Raw genomic sequence first — 19,058 nt, forward strand, 5'->3', positions numbered from 1 at the left:
TTGGTATAGTGCTGCTATATATACGTTTTCATAGGAAAACCAATTCATCGCTATTTGATTCATTTCAGACACACACACTTTACATGCATGAACAAAGAGCCCATTCACTCTGACTTTATATTTAACAACAAACATGCATGATAAATATGATCGGCTGCTGCAATGTGTGTCATTAGTTCCGACGTATCTCCAATAGCCATGAAAAGTCGTAAGTTGCATGCCTGCCTTTTTTTTTTTAAACCGACTTTCCAATTTAACGACAATCGACGTCGAAATTTTGTTTGATGTATTTGCCCCCAAATTTAAAAATTTAAAATCCATTTCATTAATTCAGAGCGTCTATCGTTTATTATTGTATCATTTGTTTTCATCTTGTAAATTCAAATAGGACAATTAATGTTTTCATTCGAGACGTTCAAATCTAGTCAAACTGATATTTTTAGAAACTCAAATGTTTTTATTTCAATTTTTAGAAACTTCATCGCCCACGTTACTCTTTTGATCATTCTGGCAATTAAAAGCATATTGCATATTTTTTCTTTGACATTTATGGGAGTTGCACACTCAAATGAATTGATCAGCAAACAGGGGAAGCTGTCAGAAAACGAACAAAACAGATCAAGCGAAAAATGTTAGCAGAATAGTCTCAAGGTCACACTTGATGTCTTGTTTTGAGAGTTTCAGTAAAAGGAAGGAAAAACAATTGACACCGTTCTTGACCGCACGGTCTCAGTTGTCCTTTTGAAGCGTGTGAAATTTTGCGGCGGCGACCAGTCATTGTCGACGATTTATGGATTTACGAGTTTAGCTTTTTATTGTTTTACACTCATGGCTTTTCTTTGTCTGAGGCCCAAAAGAGACACTTTATTAGGTACACACACACACACACACACACACTATTCACCTCTGTGCGCGCGCGCACGTGTGTGTGTGTGCATGCGTGTAAAACACCTAATTTATCTCTTGTTAGTGGTGCAATTAATTTGTCGTACTTCAAAGGAAAGCCATCAAATTTAGAGCCGCTAATTACTTCTTAAACGTAAAACAAATACAAAAGTATGTGAAAGTCACACACTTTTCTCACCTAAGTATTATATGTTAATCTTTGACACGCTAATAAAATGATCAATATTCGTCTTTGATGTAAAAACATTTTATAAAGTTGCTTTCAACTGACCAAACATACAATTGTAAAAACGGTTTTAATTAATTAAATTATACAACATATTTTATAAAATCAAAGTTAAACTTTTATTATTATTATTATTATTATTATTATTATTATTATTATTATTATTATTATTATTATTATTATTATTATTATTATTATTATTATTATTATTATTATTATCGTTGTGGTGGGTGGGTGCTCCTCCAGCATTTTGATGAGATGAGATAATTACATCATTTACAATAATAGCAATGATAAAAGCAAAGATAATTGTAAATTCAATAACAAAAATATATAAACGCCTTATCGATACATGTGTTTGTTTACTGTTGTCATACAAATTAAAATTATATTTTAGGGCTCCAATTATTTGAGTCATTTTTAAAATTGGTGTTTTGGCTTGACGAAAGAGTGCATCTCGATCTAAAAATGAAATTTTCTGTCACCTGTCGTTCTCAAACATTAACCAAGCCAACATGGCTGCCGTCGTAAAATCTTTTACGACCTTTCGTACTACCCACGCACACTTTTTTTTTTAGTTTTTTTTTTTTTTTCCAAGTCTTTTACAACCTCCTTGACACACTTTAATGCCGCTCGCCGAGAACGCTTGCTTTAACCCTTGAACTATTGCTGGTTTATCTTAGTTTTTTTAGTTTGTCGTATGACAACGGTTTCAGAATACTGTATTTTATTGCAGAACCCACCCGGCCCGCTAAACTGTCCAATTCGGCCCGTGACCGGATTCCATAATTATGAAGCTCAAAACGAAAATATGCGTTCCACACTAAATCAACTAAAAACAGCAACAACGGAAATTACAAAGGCTAAAAATGTCTTCATTTTTATAACGCAATTGAAAATAAAATGTAAACATTAAAAAAAAATAACGTCATGCCAAATTTGATTTTTTTAAATTTCATTTATATATTAGGATCCGGCGCCCAATAAGATTCTGGCCCTCCGACAAATACAGTTCACAACCCCTGGCTGTATTGCATGATTGGACGTGTTGCGATGCGCCTCTCTCATGGTCAAAGATAAAAAGGCGCTAAAGTCAACATACGATCTTGTAAACTGCAAGTACAAGTGAGATCTGGTTGGCTCTAATCGGATCTTGATTTGGGTCTGGTCAAGTTCTAATCATTTTCTTTGTTGGGGTCAACAGGTTCTCGTCTCGTCATGTTGTCGGTCGGGTATAGTTTGGTTGAGGTGTCCTTTGTTGTTTGGCGTCCCTGTGTGGTCACCTGTGTACTGCGGTTTTCACACGCTCAACACGTCACGCCTGTCCCATGTCCAGCCGTGGAAAACAATGACGGAAACCACCATTGTCATTGTCTTCATTGTCTTGCTCATATGAATGTCTGGCACCACTAAAAGTATGTCCATTGACTAACTGACACAGACGGACTAACTGACACAGACGAAAACGTGTAAGCAGACCGTATTACTGTAAGAATTTATGAGGTCATTTTGGTCATTATCAAAGAAAAACTTTGGGAAAATGTCTCGACCAGTACTGAAATGTAACTTTCATGAGCTGTTTTTGTTACATTGGTCCAAACAAATGTACCTTTTGTTGCGCAATGCTTTTGAAACGAAGTTTCCCAGGGGTGGTTGCTCGAGTTTTTCCGCGGCTGTGTATCGTCTTGCATCCATCAATTGTTTCGTTCATTGATCTGCCCTGCCTCCAGTTTTGTTTGCACTCATTGCTTTGGATTCGGACGTCGTCACGGCTACTGTTGACTTTGGTTTTCAATGTGAGCTGTGCCAGCATGTTGCTGAGACGCATGGTCGTGCGTGTTTTCTCCTTTCCTTGACTTGATTTTCCAGTGACATCATCCAACCGTCTGTCCGCTTTTCCAAATATGTCAAAGAATACAATGAACCCGAGGTTAGCGCCACTGGAAAATGACGCACTCTACATAGTATATTGGATTGATTGTTTTTCTTTTTTTCTTTTGTGGTGAATGGTCTTTGTTGTTTCGCTGGTCTCCAAAAAACACTCGGTGGACGATGGCTGGTCCGGGTAAGGAAGCACTTTGGTGACACACGGCTGATTGGGAAAAGATTTATTCAACCGATGCCAGAGTGATGTCTCTCCAAAGGTTTGAGTGGCCCCAAGAGCAGAGATGTTTCAGCTCTCGACAGCCAAGATGTTCGTCCCAAAAAAGCCCTCGCGCTTCTTGCTCTTGCCCTTTTGCGCTCTCTCTCTCTGTTCTCCCCCATCGTTTGTACCTCGTAAGACAACAGTTGCGGTTCGAGTCTCACTCTACTGGTTACTTCCGATGCCCTTAAAAGGGCATGGACAAGGGTCTTCCTGATCACGGACGAATGGCCCTTCCATATTCTAAGTACCTACACATTACTGAAACTAGAGCTTCTTTGTACCGCAAAAATAACTTAGGACCTTCTCACTGCTGCTAGGTCGCCATTTAAGGTGACATACAGACGCCCATAGAATCCAAAATGTACCTCACTTTCTTTTCAATCGGGACCCGGAGATGATGCCACAAACCGAGAACTGCCGGAGGGCAAGAACCTGCTGCAGGGCCAGGACAAGAACCTGTTGCAGGGCCAGGACCAGCTGGATAAACAGGATCTGCTGGTGGAAGAGGACCTGCTCAGAATCAAGCTTATTTCTACAGCCCTCAATCACAGAAAGGTCTCAAAGGGCTTCACGTGAGCACAGTTGAGAACGAGCAACTGATGGAAAACAAGCTGTTGCTCACAATCTGCTGGAGGGCCAAGACCTACAAGGGCCTATCAATGTCTGCTCAAAAGGTTTTCCTCCAGTTTTGCTTTCCAAGTCCGCTTGAAGCTAACGCCGGTCTCCTCAATATCACCCGAGTCATTTCGAGGCTGACCCCGTTGCGGGACGCGGACACGAGGACAAGGACTATCGGCCGTCGAAGAAGATGTGATGGTGATCAGAGGAAGTGCACGAGTCAATATTCGTTCATCGCATCAAGTCGCTTGATTTGTGGGGTTTGTATTGCTAGAAGCACGCCGCCACGCACGAGCAGCAGGTGGGACCTGGCGCTAAAAAAGTCTGCCTGGCGGCTTGCTCGTCCTTGCACCGCTCAGCTCCTCTTCATCGTCGCCCTCTTTGGACCCTGCTGGTAAGCCCTGCCTCCTCACGCCCTAATTGACGGGTGTGCGGGCATGACGTGCATCGCCTGGTCAGCTGCCCCGCGATGGCGTCGTCCTGGCTTCGGGCGATGATCGTACTGGTCCTGATGGCGGGGTCCTGGCCCGCTGCCGCCGCCGACCCGCAGCATCTGTGCGGCTCGCACCTGGTGGACGCCCTCTTTCTGGTGTGCGGAGACCGCGGCTTCTTCTACAACCCCAAGAGGGACGCGCACATAGACACACACGGTGACGTTAATTCTGCTTGTGACCTGACGACGTCTTGGCCTGTGTGATGTCATCATGGCGTGGTTTGTTTGCGCATGCGGCCAGGTTTCCACCCGCCGAAGGTTGGCGTGGCAGCGGGCGGCAACAAGGAGGTGGTGGAGCTGGCCTTCCAGGACCTCCAAGATCATATGGAGGTGCTGGTTAAGAGAGGCATTGTGGAGCAGTGCTGCCACAAGCCGTGCAACATCTTTGACCTGCAGAACTACTGCAACTGACCGCTAGCCAAAATGAATTGACATGATTTTTTCCTAAAAAAAAGTAACTTTTCTGAATTGACAGAAGTTTGAAGATGGCGTTGGATCATTTCATATTTATTTATTTTTTTCTTCAAAGTGCTGCCTTGAGATAGGAACCACCAGACCTCCAAGCTTTTTGATATACGAGCTGTTGTTGGGCTGATCGCTCTGACTTGAGAGCCCAAACTCGAGATAAGAGCAATGCATGGTTGCACTCAACTTATCTCACTTGAGTATAAGCAGCAGTTTGGTAAATTGTGAACTCTTCATCACAAAAGAGGTTTCAAGTTGTTGCTTGCCAATCAGTTCAAGTTGATGCTAACCTTAAACAAAAGAAATGACACCAAATCTAGCTATATTTGTTGTTTATGTTTTATACTTTATTTTTACTAGTTAAATCGATTCCATTCAATGACATTCATCGCCGTTCTCTTTTATTTTAATGGTTCCGGGGCTACTTCGGTTCGCTAATCCTGCCGTGTGAGCCAGGTTTTAGACAAAGCAATAAGCGTTCCGGATCACTAGGGGGCGTCAAAGTCCTAATCCAGTTGGCCACGACGGCAACGAAGCATGAAAAAGAAGACGCGGCAACGGAACGCAAATATCAACCTTAGTGCAGTTCCGCGAGCGAACTTGAATTGCCAGTAGCATCGTCGTTGAAAGCACACAAATCCAACACAGAGCAAATCCGCACAGTGGGGAAGCTTGACAACTTGACGCTGCCGCCATGCCCGAAAGTAAGTCGCTCTGTTAGCATGCCAGCTCTTATGCTTGCTACGTGACCACCGCGACGCTAACGCTAGCCTGAGCTACCACGGTGCTGGCCAGCCGCTTTCTTGCTAAACCAGAAAAGTTGGAACTCGGGATGGACATGCTCTTCGTACTCCATTTGTGCTTGCTAAAGGATGTCTGTTTCAGGAAAGACGTAACGGACTTGAACGCTTGCGAAAAGATGAAAAACCATGGATGTCACTTTAATGGCTTCAGCAGCCCCCCGCGACTCTGAACGGCAGGAGCGTTGGGTGTTGAAAATGGCTATATGGATGATTTTGACGAGTGTTTTTCTAAAACAGCGAAAGTAAATGAGTAGTAGACGTGGAAACCAAGCGTGCTCCTCACGTGAGCGTTTTGTAGAATTACGCTAACGTGCGCATGTGAATGTGTTAACAGCGGAGAGTTATTCCAACCCTCTGGCTCCCGAGGGTCACGATGTGGATGACAGCAGATCAGCTGCTCAGTAAGTATTTACACTCTTGGTCCTGACTCTCGTGCGCTAGTTTGTTCACAAAAGTGTGTGCACGCGCGTGTTGGTTTGCAGGTCAAAGTTGACCAATGATGACTTCAGGAAGTTGCTGATGACACCACGGGCCACACCTTCTTCAGCTCCACCCTCCAAGTCAAGGCATCATGAGTACGTCTCTGACACAATTGGACTCAAGCAATAGAAGCAAACAACAGTCATAGTTGTATTTGAACATGAAACTATGACAGCATAACAATGCGACAACACGACTTGAACAGCATAACGTTATTCCTTCGTCGCCACAAGAAGGTGACAATATGACCGCTGCATGACTACAAGAGTGAGATATTGTCACGGCGTGACGGCATAACACACCACTGCTTGATGATAGAGTGGCAGCATAACTGCCAACACCAACACATTCCTGTGGCTATTTTTTGTTTTGTGTACTCAGAATGCCAAGGGACTACAATGAGGATGAAGATCCCGCGGCAAGGAGGAGGAAGAAAAAGAGGTGGGACGGATTGTTCAAGCATCAATTCTTTCCACTCGACAACTGTCTAATTTGTGCGACCGTTAGCTACTACGCTAAGCTACGGCAGCAGGAGATGGAGCGCGAGCGCGAGCTGGCCGAGAAATACCGCGACCGGGCCCGAGAGCGTCGGGACGGCGTCAACAAGGACTACGAGGAGACAGAACTGATCAGCACCACCGCCAACTACCGAGCCGTCGGACCCTCGGCCGAGGCGTGAGTGCGCTTCTTGCCCTTCTTGCCCTTCTTGCCCTTCTTGCCCTTCTTGCCCTTCTTGCCCTTCTTGCCCTTCTTGCCCTTCTTGCCTTTCTTGCCCTCCGCCACGGTGGCGCGAGTGAGTCTCTTGCTTATATGCTAACGCGACGCAGGGACAAGTCTGCGGCGGAGAAACGGCGTCAGCTGATCCAGGAGTCCAAGTTCTTGGGTGGTGACATGGAGCATACTCACTTGGTGAAAGGTCTGGACTTTGCTCTGCTGCAGAAGGTGAGGCGTGCACACATGCAAGATTTTCCCTCCAGCCGACTTCTCTATGGCGTTGACTCGATCACTAGAATACTTTCCAATCGGTATATGGCGCAACCTCGCCGTATGACCGTGGTCCGTCGAGCCTGTTCTCAAACCGAGGTCTTGAAATGAAGAGAGATGCAATTAATTTCCCTGGACTCACCTCCCACAATGCAGCGCAGCTTTTGCGCACAGTGCGGAGTGGCGACCATTTAGAAGTGCCGCGCCAATGGTGTTTAAAATGGAAAACTGCCAGCCAGGATGTCTGCCACCCCAAAAGCAAGGCACTGCTTTAAAGCGCGCTTTGCTTCTGTGCGTCAGGTGAGAGCTGAGATCAACAGCAAAGAGAAAGAAGAAGAAGATATGATGGAGAAGGTCCAGAAAGAAGCCAAGTAGGACCTCACGCTCCCAACCTGGGTTATTGTCAATGGTCTTGACGGCACTCTTTTTCTCCTTGCACGCACGTGGCAGGAAAGATGTGGAACCGGAGGAGAAGATTGAGTTCAAGACTCGCCTAGGTGAGTTGAGCGTGCTCGCAAAGTTTTGCGTCGTGACGGGGCGCTGTGGATGAAATACACATGGACTTCAATACACTGGCACCAGCCATATGATTACACACTGCGACTCCAAAATGAACACACACAATATAATATGTTGTACATTTTCAACTTGTGCTGGCTTTACGCCAACACTGGAGATTCATGACGATTGGCAAATTTCTTCACAATGTCGTGTTTAAGGAGTGAGTGCCATTTGATGAAAATAGACACTTTGTGACGACCAGGCCGCAACATCTATCGCATGGTGTTCCGCTCGGGCGCGCTGGAGCGCAACGAGCTGTTCCTGCCGGGCCGCATGGCGTACGTGGTGGACCTCGACGACGAGTTCACCGACACGGACATTCCCACCACGCTCATTCGCAGCAAAGCTGACTGTCCCAGTATGGAGGTACGTGTGTGCTCGCTGTGGCGCGGGCGAGCCGCGTCCTTCATCCGCCGTGCGTGTTTGTGTGTGCGTGACAGGCCCAGACCACGCTGAGCACCAACGACATCGTCATCTCCAAACTGACGCAGATCCTGTCTTACCTCCGCCAAGGAACTCGACACAAGAAGATCAAGAAGAAGGACAAAGGTGATTGTTTTCCTCCCCCCCACAACACACGCACACATTGCACAAGCTCATGAATATTAAATGGCCATTTTTTTCTGTTGCAAATCTTGTCAAATATTCCACGTACAATCTCTTAAGGGACGGTGAAACAAGACGTTTTATGCGTTATTTTCAATGATTTGGCCTCATGGGCCTCCCCAAATGCTTAATGCTAGCGCTAACGCCAAACGGGAAATGATGGTCATCTACGCGGCGGCGGTGACAAGAGGGAGGCACGGCTGCATGATGATGACCTCACGCACGCACGTACTTTGCTTGCAATGTCTTTCAGGCAAAGCGGATGAAAAAAGAGCTCCCGAAGCTGACATTGGGTCAGTAAGCAAATGCACGTTTGGGGCTTCCCTCTCCGTCCTCGTGTTGTCTCTACCGCTGTCAAAGTGCGCGCGTGTGTCTCGTGCGCAGCATTTTCGATGACATCGGGGACTACTTGCCGTCGGCGACGTCTTTGTCCAAACCTCACAAAGACAAAGAGAGACGACGAGACCGGGACCGAGATGACGAAAAGAAGCGAAAACACGCCTACTTTGACAAAGAGCAACAGGTTCGCGCACACGCACACAGATTTGAAGAAACAATCAGGTTCATGTACAAGCATGCACGTGCGCGCGGACACACACACATGCACGCATCCATGCATACACCATGACCACACAGTAGCACATGAACATACACAAACACGCACGCGTACACGCACGCACGCACGCACGCACACACTGGAATGCTGTTTGACTGAATACAAAACATCTGCTGTGTGTGCGCGTAGGTGGCGGAGGAGGCAGATACGGGTATGTGACGCAGAATGGTCAACCTCCTTGCTCACTAGCACGCTGGCTGGGATGAGACTCACAATGTGTTGTCATGAAACAGGTCCAGGGTCGGTGCGGGATCAGCTCAAGTTGATCAATGAAAAGTTTGCAGGTACGGCGGGCGGCCAATGGCAGAGCAAGGATGCATATCCTTCTGTGGTGGCTGGCATGATGCAACAAGCGTGTGTGCGTCTTGCCCCGACCAATTGTGCGCGTCCCCTCCTTAACGCACGTCACGCCTTCTCAGAGGAAAGACGCTAAAGAACACCTGGGAGATTTCTTCGGCGGGTCCAACTCTTACGCCGAGTGTTACCCTGCTACGTAAGACACTCGCGCGTTAAAGCGTGACCTAGCTCGCCGTCATTTGGGCCGCTTGCTTTCGACCGACCGTCAATTGTGCGTGCGTGCGTGCGTGCGTGCTGCCGTAGGATGGACGACCTGGCGGTAGACAGCGACGAAGAAGTGGACTACAGCAAGATGGACCAGGTGAGTTGCACGCTTTGTCACGTGCGCCCCTCCGTGCGTCATGTGGCACCACTGGGTGATTTGGCACCACTCCACTGCGTGATGTGGCCTTCCAGGGCAACAAGAAGGGGCCGCTGGGTCGCTGGGACTTTGACACTCAGGAGGAATATTCCGACTACATGAACAACAAGGAGGCGCTGCCCAAGTACGTACGCACTGTCCAAAAGTGAACGCAGCCCTCACCTTTTGGCTCATTTCTTTTGTTTGTTTCCACGCTTATTGTTGCCATTGAACTGCCGGCAGCAAAACGGGCCCGTCGCAATTTTCTCCTCGCGGGCGTGCAGTTGACCGGATCAGGTCGAGAACATTGAATAATGATAAAAAATTCAATTGTTCTTTTGGCTTACCCCCAACGAGGGACAGTTGTTTTGCGTGCTCCCTCGCCTCACCTCAGTCAACGTATCCCCAATATAGCCGCCACGACGGACCCCGCTGTATTTATTCTGTGCCTGCACCCCCACAGGGCGGCTTTCCAATATGGCATCAAGATGTCGGAGGGCCGCAAGACTCGCCGCTTCAAGGAGACCAATGAGAAAGCTGAGCTGGACCGCCAGTGGAAGAAGATCAGCGCGGTGAGAAGACGCAGCGCCCGTTCTCCTCCTCAGCTGTCTTATCTCTTTGATGAGGTGCGTCTCTTCTGTTTCAGATCATCGAGAAGAGAAAGAAGATGGAGGCCGACGGGTGAGTCTCCTTAGCCGCTACACAGGGCTCTCTGTGTTGACAATTGCCCATGTAGTGAAAAGACATTCCAAGTGCCGTAAATGCTACGATAACATGTCAGTGTTGTAATTCAAGAGCGTAGTATAGAGATTTGTACATGAATGAATGATTCCAAATGCATTCAGAGTTGTTAGCTGTGTCCAAATTTAGAGTCTGCGTTCCACAAAGGCCGCATTACGTCAGTTGTGGCTAGACTCACGCGATCTTTGGAGCGGTCCTCTTTATGAGAATCTCTCGATCGTGTTCCCCAACAATCGGACCCCTTCAAGACTCATAATGTTGACCCCAACGCCTTTTTTTCCTTTTCTTTCCCACAGGGTGGATGTGAAGCGACCCAAATACTGAACTTTGTCCGTGGCTTGTTGTGTTTGATGAATCGCATTAGTAATAGAATTTTTGTTGGTTTTATTCAAACAGGCGCACACGCAATCCATTTCATCCGATTAAAAAGAAACCTTATGTGACTTGGTGGATTTTGATTCTTTGGATTGTGTGTCTCGCTTGTGAACGCTTTCAATTCTTACCTGTACTTGTGGATCACGTGACCCACTTGTGTAAGAATCTCGTGAATACAAATGACTTGAAAGTGTCGAAATGAACAATAGAAGTTTTGCGGGACAGCTTCCGTGTCAGAATTGCACGTGTTTTGGACATGCGCGTGAACTGGGCATGCGCACGCTGCCGCTGTGTGTCGGGATCGAGCACAAGGGTGTGCGCGCGCATGCAGCAAGATGGCTGCTGAAGATCTTCCGTCTGACTTTGACGTCGTCATCGTAGGCACAGGTAAACGCTCCAACACCTTTTCAAAGCGATGTCCCGTGTGCGTGCGCGTGTCACCAAAGTGGCGTGGTGATTTAAAAAGGGCACAATTTGTGTTTTGTCTTTGAAATAAGCTAATAACTCGTCATTAGCTTATGGCTAACAGTCTGTTCACTTACAATAATCGTGGCTAGCGGACAGGCTCGTCACCTCGCCAATGACAGTGACTTGTAGTTGAGTCTATGGACCTTAATTTTAGTTTTCTTCAGAAAGTACAGTTTCAGTAGACGGGACATTTAGTCATGTCATCTACGCGCTGTGATGCTGACTCCACGCCGTGACGTCACGATGGCTCCGTTTTTGAATGCAGGGGACAAATTGTTAGTCCCAGCAGACACCCAGCAAAGTCTGGATTTCATGCAATATTCAAGCATTGACTAAACCTACAGATTCAATTTGAAGTTTGATCCTTCAGCTGGACTCGCTCGGTATTAGCTCGTGCGTTGTCAGAAACACAAGGTTCGAGATAAAAACGAGCTTGTTGTGAAATTGACATCACGTTCTGTTGGAAACGTCACAGTCGTTCTGACACATGGATTTGGGCCAAGTCCTCGAAGTTTTGTCCAATGCCAGCTTCTGAAATCGTATTTTCTAAAAACTTTATCGCCAATTGGAAAAGTAGTCAAACCAATTAGATCGGTCGAAACAATTGGACACAAAGCTTTCTAATAGCGGCCTCCTGTTCGATTGTCCAAGGTCTCACGGAGTCAGTGGTGGCGGCAGCTTGTTCGCGAGTGGGACAAAGAGTTCTTCACCTGGACACGTGAGTTTACAAATGTCCTATACCTCTTCACACGCACACTGAGAGTTGTGTGTCTTGGCATGAAGGAATTGACAATAAAGCTGACTCTGACTCTGATATCTGCACTCGCGCTTTAGGAGGAGTTACTACGCATCCAAGTGGGCTAGCTTCACGTTTAACGCTTTGCTGACGTGGCTCAAGGAACATCAGGTGAGTCCTCGCCGTTTCCTCGTTGGTTGTTTGCTGCGATACACGGGAAAGTTCACCCCATGTGTTTGGGTTCCGGGTTGTATTTTTTTTCTCCTTCAGGAGCAGCTGCAGGACGATGAGGTACAGGATTGGTCCAGTCTGGTGCAAGACCGGGAGGAGCCGATCTGTCTGTCAAATGCAGATTCCTCCTCCATCAGGAACTTGCAGGTGTTGTGCTTTATCAGGTCAGCCTTTCTTTGACGCGATCATAGATTTAAGTTTCTTCTTTGGTGCTGTTGAAATCGTCATGACGGATTTTGTCGACGTTGTACCCAGCGAGGGAGATGACCAGGACCAGGAAGGGGAGAAGGAGGAAGAAGAGGTTGAACGCTTCGTAGAAGAAGAAAAACCAGAAGAACCACGTGCAGGTTAATTTGGCTGCACAGCTGTAATGGTGAAACCTGAAAATAAAGAGATGCAACATTTCTATTTTTTTGTTTGTCAGAGTCGACGGAGCAAACGGCTGAGGAGGGCCAAACGCGGAAAGATGAAGACTCGGGTGCAGGTTAATTGCGTGACTAACATGAAATGTCATCGTTTTCAGCTTCCTTACGTTTGCTGTCACAGAGTTGACAGAGCCAACTGCTGACGTGCAGCAAAAGCAAGAAGAGGTGGAGCAAGAGGAAGAAGTAAGGCGTCCGCAATGCTTAGCAGCCGCTGTCAGGTGACCTGAACGTCACAAGTTTTAATCTCATCACAGGGCCCAAACACACAAACGGCTGAGTCGGAGACGGCCGGCCAATCGGAGGTCAGGAGGAAGAAGATGACCTACGCCGACCTGCTCAAAGAAGGACGGAGGTTCAACATTGACCTAGTCTCCAAGGTAAATGTCTTTCTTTCCCCACAAATATCCAGAGGAGGAGAACAAATGTCAAGATGGACTATGTAGGTCCACACATTGTAGCTTCAGGGGGCCAAAAAAAACGACAACTTTGAAACTACACCCAACCGTGTCAAAGCCTCCCTCGCACTGCCGCGGTAATGTCGTAACAATCTGTACTTTACGCCATTTGTAGTACTCGCTTATCGAGACGGGTTCTTGACCATCGTCTCTACCCTTGACTTTTTTTTCCTTCAGTTGATGTACGCGCGCGGCTCATTGGTGGACCTGCTCATCAAATCAAACGTCAGTCGTTATGCCGAATTCAAGAACGTCACCAGGATCCTCACGTATCGCCACGGCAACGTGGAGCAGGTGGGTCGTCGTCTTTGAACACTTGGAACGGCGCTGTCCTAATGCCAAATGGATGCCGATTGCGGCGGTTGTGGTCGGTCAGGTGCCGTGCAGCCGAGCCGACGTGTTCGCCAGTCGCCAGCTGTCGATGGTGGAAAAGAGGAAGTTGATGCGTTTCCTGGCTTCCTGTCTGGAGGAAAAGGAGGAAGAGCTAAGCGGTGAGCCGCACGCATTTGCTTACGCGGACGCGTCAAAGCGGCGCGTCAAAGCGGCCAATTTAAGGAGAAAAAAAAGACTTTTCCAAGCGTGTCCTCTCTTAGCTTACAGCGCCCGCCCATATTCGGAGTTCCTGCATGACCAGCAGCTGGGCGACAACCTGCAGCACTTCCTCCTGCACTCCATTGCCATGGTGACGGAGGACACGCCCACCCGGGACGGCCTGGCCTCCACGCGTCACTTCCTGCGCTGTTTGGGTCGCTACGGCAACACCCCCTTCCTGTTCCCCATGTACGGCCTGGGCGAGATCCCGCAGTGCTTCTGCAGGTGAGGGAGGGAGGAAGGGTTAGGGTGGTTAAGGAGGGGTGTGCGCGCGCGGCGCCGCGCCTGTCTGACCACCGTGTGCTTGACGTTCCAGGATGTCTGCTGTGTTTGGGGGTGTGTACTGCCTGAGGCATCCAATCAGTTGCCTGCTGCTGGACAAGACCGCCAACAGGTAGGTAGTTAGTCCCACCTCATCTGGCGGCTTGGCATGTTGCTGCTGTGGCCGAGTGTTTGGTTTTTTTTTGTCCTTTTTCCATCTCTGTTCATGAGGCTCGTCCCGCTCCAGGTGCACTGCGCTGATTGACGGCCGCGGCCAGCGAATCACCGCTAGCCATTTTGTGCTGGAAGATGGCTTCCTGCCTGCCCAGCTGAAGAGCGAGGCCACGCCCACCAGGTTTCACTCCCCTCCACTTTTTTTTCTTCTTTCTGAGCAGCACATCAGCTGATGTTCACTCGATAGTCTAAGCAAACAGCTTTTTGCAGTCCTGTCTACTTTTGGAAATGACGTCCTTGTCGTTAACTTGCATAAAATTGAACATGTTGATCTTAACTTGTGTGTCGCCATGCAGGTCCATTTCTCGAGGGGTGCTCATCACCGACCGCTCCATTCTGCCTGGCGACCAGCATCAGGTCACACGGTCACACGATCCCCCCCCCCCCCATTTCTTTTGCTCACACGCTGTGTGTCAAATACCTCGTTGCAGTTTGCCGAATGAGTGCACTACTAACATGGCGTTGTGCTCTCGCGTGTACAAAGGTCTCCTTGGTAACCATCCCCCCGGTGGAGACGGGACTTCCTGCTGTGAGGATGGTGGAGCTGTCGCCATCCACCATGACATGCGCCCCGCAAACATGTGAGCGTCCGGTGCCCTCCACAAGTAAAAAAATAAAGTCTAAGTCCAACCTGTGTGCTGTGCCTTCTCAGATTTAGTCCACCTCACCTCTCAATCACTACTGGGCTCTGCCTACGAGGACTTGTCGCCCGTAGTGACGGCCATGTTCAACACCACTCAGTCACCAGAGCAAAATTCGCGTCCCAGCGTCCTGTGGTGTTTCTACTTCAACATGGACCAGACCGGCACCCAAGTGGAGGATGGGGATCGGTTACCGTCTAACCTTCACACTTGCTCGGGACCGGATGCCGATCTGGGTCACGAGCATGCCATCAAGCAGGTAAAACATTTGTTTGTCTCATTTAGCATGTCATGAAATAAGTAATTGCATGATTTAGTTTTATAACTAGAAAAAGAAAAGTTTTTGCAGTACTCCACGACAAGTTTTATGATTATTGTAATGTTGTGCTTTTCTTTCTCAGTCACTTCCTTCCATAAAATGAAAGCATTTTGCGCAATTGAGAGTAATTTATCAAAGTAGATGCTTGCAAGATTCATTTTTTGAATACATGTCATATTTAAATTGGTTGAAATGTAATAATTTAAATGAAGTTGGAAATGGTTTTAATTGTAAGAAAGCTAAATGAAGACACTCTTCGGGCAAAACCGAAATACGGACTAAAACTTTGTGGTTAGGCCGAGGTTATCTTCCACAAGATCGTCCCCGACGAGGATTTCTGTCCCCCCGCGCCCAATCCCGAAGACATCCTCTACGACGCTGAGGAGCCCGCCGAACTCCAAGAGCTGCAGCCGCTTCGTGCCCAAAATGTGCAGTATTGATTTAGACCCGCCACGCTTAATGGGGCTAAATGCTTTACTCCATTTCTATTTGTTAGACTGAAAAATAAAACTCCCGCCTACTAAGTGAGCGAGCCCAATCATTTGCTAGCCACGCGACCGCTTTGTAAGAACCTCGACTCGACAGACCTGTTGTGGTTTACCACGTTTATTGTACAGAACACGCGAAGGTCGGCCTGCGTTTACAGTCTGCGTCCACGGCGTCCTCCCTTTCTGCGCGTCGAGTCTGACGGGATGGGGGTCACGTCCTCTGAAAGCACAAATACATACGCCATGAGCGGGCCACGGGTGTATGCGGCGCGAGCAGGACTGACCGATGCGTCCAATCTTCATGCCAGATCGCGCAAGGGCTCTGAGTGCAGACTGCGCTCCCGGTCCGGGCGTCTTGGTGCTGAAAGAGCAAAGCGTGCCTGTTCATATCATGAACAACTGTGAGCACTTATGACCACGTGATTTATTTAAGAAAATGAAAATCGCCGCCGCAATGTTTTTCACCAATCTCGATAGTGCTACAGCCATCAAATAAAATATACGCGGCCACTGACCGGTTGCCGCCGGTGGCCCTTAGCTTGATGTGCAGAGCGGTGATGCCAAGCTCCTTGCAGCGCTGAGCCACGTCTTGCGCCGCCAGCATCGCAGCATAGGGGGACGACTCATCTCTGTCCGCCTTCACCTTCATGCCGCCCGTCACGCGACAGATGGTCTCCCTGGGGAAAGAGGCGGGTGGTCAGTGATGTGTAAAGCGCACGCGTGCAATGAGAACAACTCACTTCCCGGAGAGGTCTGTGACGTGCACGAAGGTGTCGTTGAAAGAGGCAAAAATGTGGCAGACGCCAAAGACGTTCTCCCCTTCTGCCACTTGAGGTCCCAAGCTGATCACCTGCTCCTCCTTCTTCTCTTTGCCTTTGCGCGGTGCCATCTCGTCTAGCCACAAGCACAAAAACGGTCATACATTCGAAAATTACGATTCAGTGACGTCGCGCATCCTGGCGATCGTCCGGAGAGAAATGGTTGTAAGAATGTAATCTCTATTCGGAATCTCTCCCATGGTTAGGTACTCTCCAAAGAAGCATCTTTGTGTTTGTTCGGTGCTTGGCATTGTGGGACGCATGACGTCGACGGTCATCTTTTAATACTGTTAGACTCTGGAGCCAGCCCCACGAGAGTAGTCAGCTTTCAGAAGGCTACAGATGCACATAATCAAAACAAGGCCTGCATTGAATTTCAAACGCCTAACCCAAATGGAATTATCTTATGTCACCTTAAAGACAAACAACCGAGCGGCTTGTAGTCTATTTGAAAAAGCCGCGAGCGAACAATATCAACGCGACGGCCAAACGGGGAAGGCGTCCAAGCTTGTAAATGAGCACGCACACGGCAACAATTTTAGGCTGTCAAGAGAGACAAAGTAAGATTAAGTCAACACAATGCCAAACAAAGTGCCGATGTACTCAAATAAATTAGATTGGGACGGATGGACAAAGAGACGAGCTCTCACCTCCTCCTTTCACTCCTCGAATTCCGGCTAGAAAAGACAGTCGTAAGTGTTTCCGGGGTTAAAGTTGACGTGGAAAAGTGACGGCTCGGTGTTGCCTTCTGGTGGCGGGGAGACTCAGCTGCACGTCAAATGAAAACGGAATTACAGTTGCAGTTTTTTTCTATATATGAATGTGAAATGATTACTTTTAGTATCTTGCAATATAATCAAGTCCCAGTTTCTCGGGTCTATTTTAATATGTGCATGCTCCTAATTCTGTGTCGTTTTCTTGCAAAATTTTTAAATGAGACAAATCTGCCAATGCATTCAAATCTGTCTTTGAAAGGTAAGCCTGTAGCACTTCATTGTATTTTAAAACACGTTTCTGGTACTTGCGGAAAAATGAAACACATGTTGTGAGCGGCGTCGAACCCGCAACGTCATGCTTAGAAAGCGGACGTGTTAACTAGTAAGATAAGATAAGATAAAATAAGATAATCCTTTATTATTCCCTCAATGGGGAAACCCCTATGTTAGCAGCAGTACACTTAACATATACACACACACACGCATGCGGGGAAGGGGGTAAAAGATTTTAAAGAAGTAGAAGGTATATATAATTAAAAAAATATGGACAGTGTATACAAAATACACAATACACAATATGCAGTGGAGATAAAAAAATATTAGATAAAAAAAAAATAGTGCAAAAAACAGTGCAAAGAAAGCAGGTAAAAGAGTGTGAGGTAGACAGATATTGCACATAGTGTGATTGCACATATGGTTATTGCACGTTATTGCATGTTATTTTGTCCGTTAGCTACGGTGATCGGCCTGGTTGTACAGTCTGATGGCAGCAGGGAGGAAGGACCTGCGATGCCTCTCGGTGGTGCATCGTGGGTGACGAAGCCGGTCACTGATGGAGCTCTCCAGGGCTCTGACAGTCTTATGAAGGGGGTGGAAGACATTGTCCATGATGGAGGACAGCTTAGCCACCATCCTCCTCTCCCCCACCACCTCCACCCGGTCCAGACTGCAGCCCAGGACAGCGCCGGCTTTCTTCACCACCTTGTCCAGCCTCTTCCTCTCCGGTTGCAGGTGCGCCATTATGTCCACGCGAATAAATTGAAGTTTACAAAATAAAACAGGGCTTTTGGTCCGGACCAAATAAGCGGACTAAAAGACTTTTCTGGTCTAAATAAACCCTGAGATAAACTATCCTAAATAAGATAACAGTAAAAGTAATAAGGTATATCCATACATCAAGGCAGAAACAAAAGTGCCTCGATCTGTGTCGAACCCTCATCGTCATGTATGGGAAATGTGCAAGTTACTTGGTGCGCCATTAAATCAACACGCTAGGGTGTAAGTTTAGATAATGTAACAGCAGTTGCTATATGACGTCAGTTCACATCGCAGTCATGTGACGCAGACATGAGCGGAACTTCCGCCAAAATTAAAATCCGTGTGTCAGAGTTAACTTGTTTAAAATGGAGTGGGCAGAAGAATTATTTAATTTATTTAAATCTATTTTGAGTGCGCACCATTACGTCAATGCATAATTGTAAGTCTACTAAACAAAACAGCGGTTGCGATACGTCTTCCACGTCGTGGTCACGTGACGCGGACGTGACGTTGATGGGTGGAACTTGCCACTGAGCTGGTCATTAAATAAGAAGACTTATTTAATGTATTTAAATCTATTTTGAGTGTGCGCCATTATGTCAACGCATAACAACTGTAAGTCTACTAAACAAAATAGCGCTTGCTATATGACGTCTACCTTGTCGTGGTTCACGTGACGCGGACGTGACGTGATGGGCGGAGCTTCCGCCAAAATTCAAATCCGAGGGCGCACTTTTCAACAGGCGCTAGAAAGGCGGCAATGCCGAGCAACGCGACACAGCGACGACTAACAAGAGAAATATTTTTATTTTCTGCTTGCAACTGGACCGTCCAGAGCGCACACGGTAAATACAACCCATTGTTTTTAAAAATAAGTACTTTTGTAGCTCTGAAAAGCGAGTGAGTGTGGCGGTTGGGGG

At 47.4% G+C, this 19,058-nt stretch overlaps 4 protein-coding genes across 5 annotated transcripts; 3 read left to right on the forward strand and 1 right to left on the reverse strand.

Moving 5' to 3' along the window:
* The first annotated feature begins 4,365 nt into the window (after positions 1-4,365).
* On the forward strand, positions 4,366-5,157 carry ins (preproinsulin). The gene is made up of 2 exons (XM_061299278.1): positions 4,366-4,546; positions 4,631-5,157. Exons 1-2 carry the CDS (start codon positions 4,366-4,368, stop codon positions 4,798-4,800), a joined length of 351 nt encoding a protein of 116 aa, XP_061155262.1. The 3' UTR covers positions 4,801-5,157.
* A 204-nt stretch (positions 5,158-5,361) lies between these two features.
* ik (IK cytokine) lies at positions 5,362-10,785 on the forward strand. The gene is made up of 20 exons (XM_061299279.1): positions 5,362-5,558; positions 5,992-6,058; positions 6,140-6,232; positions 6,519-6,578; positions 6,645-6,812; positions 6,965-7,079; positions 7,422-7,492; positions 7,572-7,618; positions 7,885-8,048; positions 8,123-8,231; positions 8,542-8,581; positions 8,673-8,811; positions 9,034-9,055; positions 9,138-9,232; positions 9,324-9,397; positions 9,505-9,562; positions 9,658-9,746; positions 10,065-10,173; positions 10,248-10,282; positions 10,639-10,785. Exons 1-20 carry the CDS (start codon positions 5,549-5,551, stop codon positions 10,664-10,666), a joined length of 1,593 nt encoding a protein of 530 aa, XP_061155263.1. The 5' UTR covers positions 5,362-5,548; the 3' UTR covers positions 10,667-10,785.
* A 122-nt stretch (positions 10,786-10,907) lies between these two features.
* On the forward strand, positions 10,908-15,602 carry chm (CHM Rab escort protein). Of its 2 annotated transcripts, none has more exons than XM_061299275.1 (17): positions 10,908-11,104; positions 11,837-11,903; positions 12,020-12,092; positions 12,192-12,316; positions 12,408-12,499; positions 12,577-12,636; positions 12,699-12,760; positions 12,832-12,954; positions 13,210-13,326; positions 13,409-13,523; positions 13,626-13,848; positions 13,940-14,017; positions 14,132-14,239; positions 14,415-14,475; positions 14,603-14,699; positions 14,771-15,018; positions 15,375-15,602. In XM_061299275.1, exons 1-17 carry the CDS (start codon positions 11,053-11,055, stop codon positions 15,516-15,518), a joined length of 1,845 nt encoding a protein of 614 aa, XP_061155259.1. In that variant the 5' UTR covers positions 10,908-11,052; the 3' UTR covers positions 15,519-15,602. The 2 variants fall into 2 exon arrangements, with proteins under 2 accessions (XP_061155259.1, XP_061155260.1); XM_061299276.1 differs by having other exon boundaries at positions 12,577-12,630.
* Positions 15,603-15,668: 66 nt separating this feature from the next.
* rps14 (ribosomal protein S14) lies at positions 15,669-17,125 on the reverse strand. The gene is made up of 5 exons (XM_061299277.1): positions 17,035-17,125; positions 16,307-16,460; positions 16,082-16,243; positions 15,851-15,927; positions 15,669-15,786 (listed from the first exon to the last, which is right to left on the reverse strand). The coding sequence occupies exons 2-5, from the start codon at positions 16,453-16,455 to the stop codon at positions 15,719-15,721; spliced, it is 456 nt and encodes a 151-aa protein (XP_061155261.1). The 5' UTR covers positions 16,456-16,460; positions 17,035-17,125; the 3' UTR covers positions 15,669-15,718.
* Between the last annotated feature and the right edge of the window lie 1,933 nt (positions 17,126-19,058).

Source organism: Syngnathus typhle, linkage group LG15 (assembly GCF_033458585.1).
Source record: "Syngnathus typhle isolate RoL2023-S1 ecotype Sweden linkage group LG15, RoL_Styp_1.0, whole genome shotgun sequence".
NCBI lineage: Eukaryota > Metazoa > Chordata > Actinopteri > Syngnathiformes > Syngnathidae > Syngnathus > Syngnathus typhle.

Coding starts and splice junctions, on each gene's coding strand:
- rps14 (XM_061299277.1), bottom strand. CDS start 16,455: ATGGCACCGCGCAAAGGCAAAGAGAAGAAGGAGGAGCAGGTGATCAGC. Junction 16,244..16,306: donor GTCACAGACCTCTCCGGGAA/GTGAGTTGTTCT, acceptor CTCTTTCCCCAG/GGAGACCATCTGTCGCGTGA. Junction 15,928..16,081: donor AGGGCCACCGGCGGCAACCG/GTCAGTGGCCGC, acceptor TTGCTCTTTCAG/CACCAAGACGCCCGGACCGG.
- ik (XM_061299279.1), top strand. Junction 9,233..9,323: donor GCAAGGATGCATATCCTTCT/GTGGTGGCTGGC, acceptor ACGCCTTCTCAG/AGGAAAGACGCTAAAGAACA. Junction 10,283..10,638: donor AAGAAGATGGAGGCCGACGG/GTGAGTCTCCTT, acceptor TCTTTCCCACAG/GGTGGATGTGAAGCGACCCA.
- ins (XM_061299278.1), top strand. CDS start 4,366: ATGGCGTCGTCCTGGCTTCGGGCGATGATCGTACTGGTCCTGATGGCG. Junction 4,547..4,630: donor CGCGCACATAGACACACACG/GTGACGTTAATT, acceptor GCATGCGGCCAG/GTTTCCACCCGCCGAAGGTT.
- chm (XM_061299275.1), top strand. CDS start 11,053: ATGGCTGCTGAAGATCTTCCGTCTGACTTTGACGTCGTCATCGTAGGC. Junction 11,105..11,836: donor CGTCGTCATCGTAGGCACAG/GTAAACGCTCCA, acceptor CGATTGTCCAAG/GTCTCACGGAGTCAGTGGTG. Junction 12,761..12,831: donor AGGTGGAGCAAGAGGAAGAA/GTAAGGCGTCCG, acceptor ATCTCATCACAG/GGCCCAAACACACAAACGGC.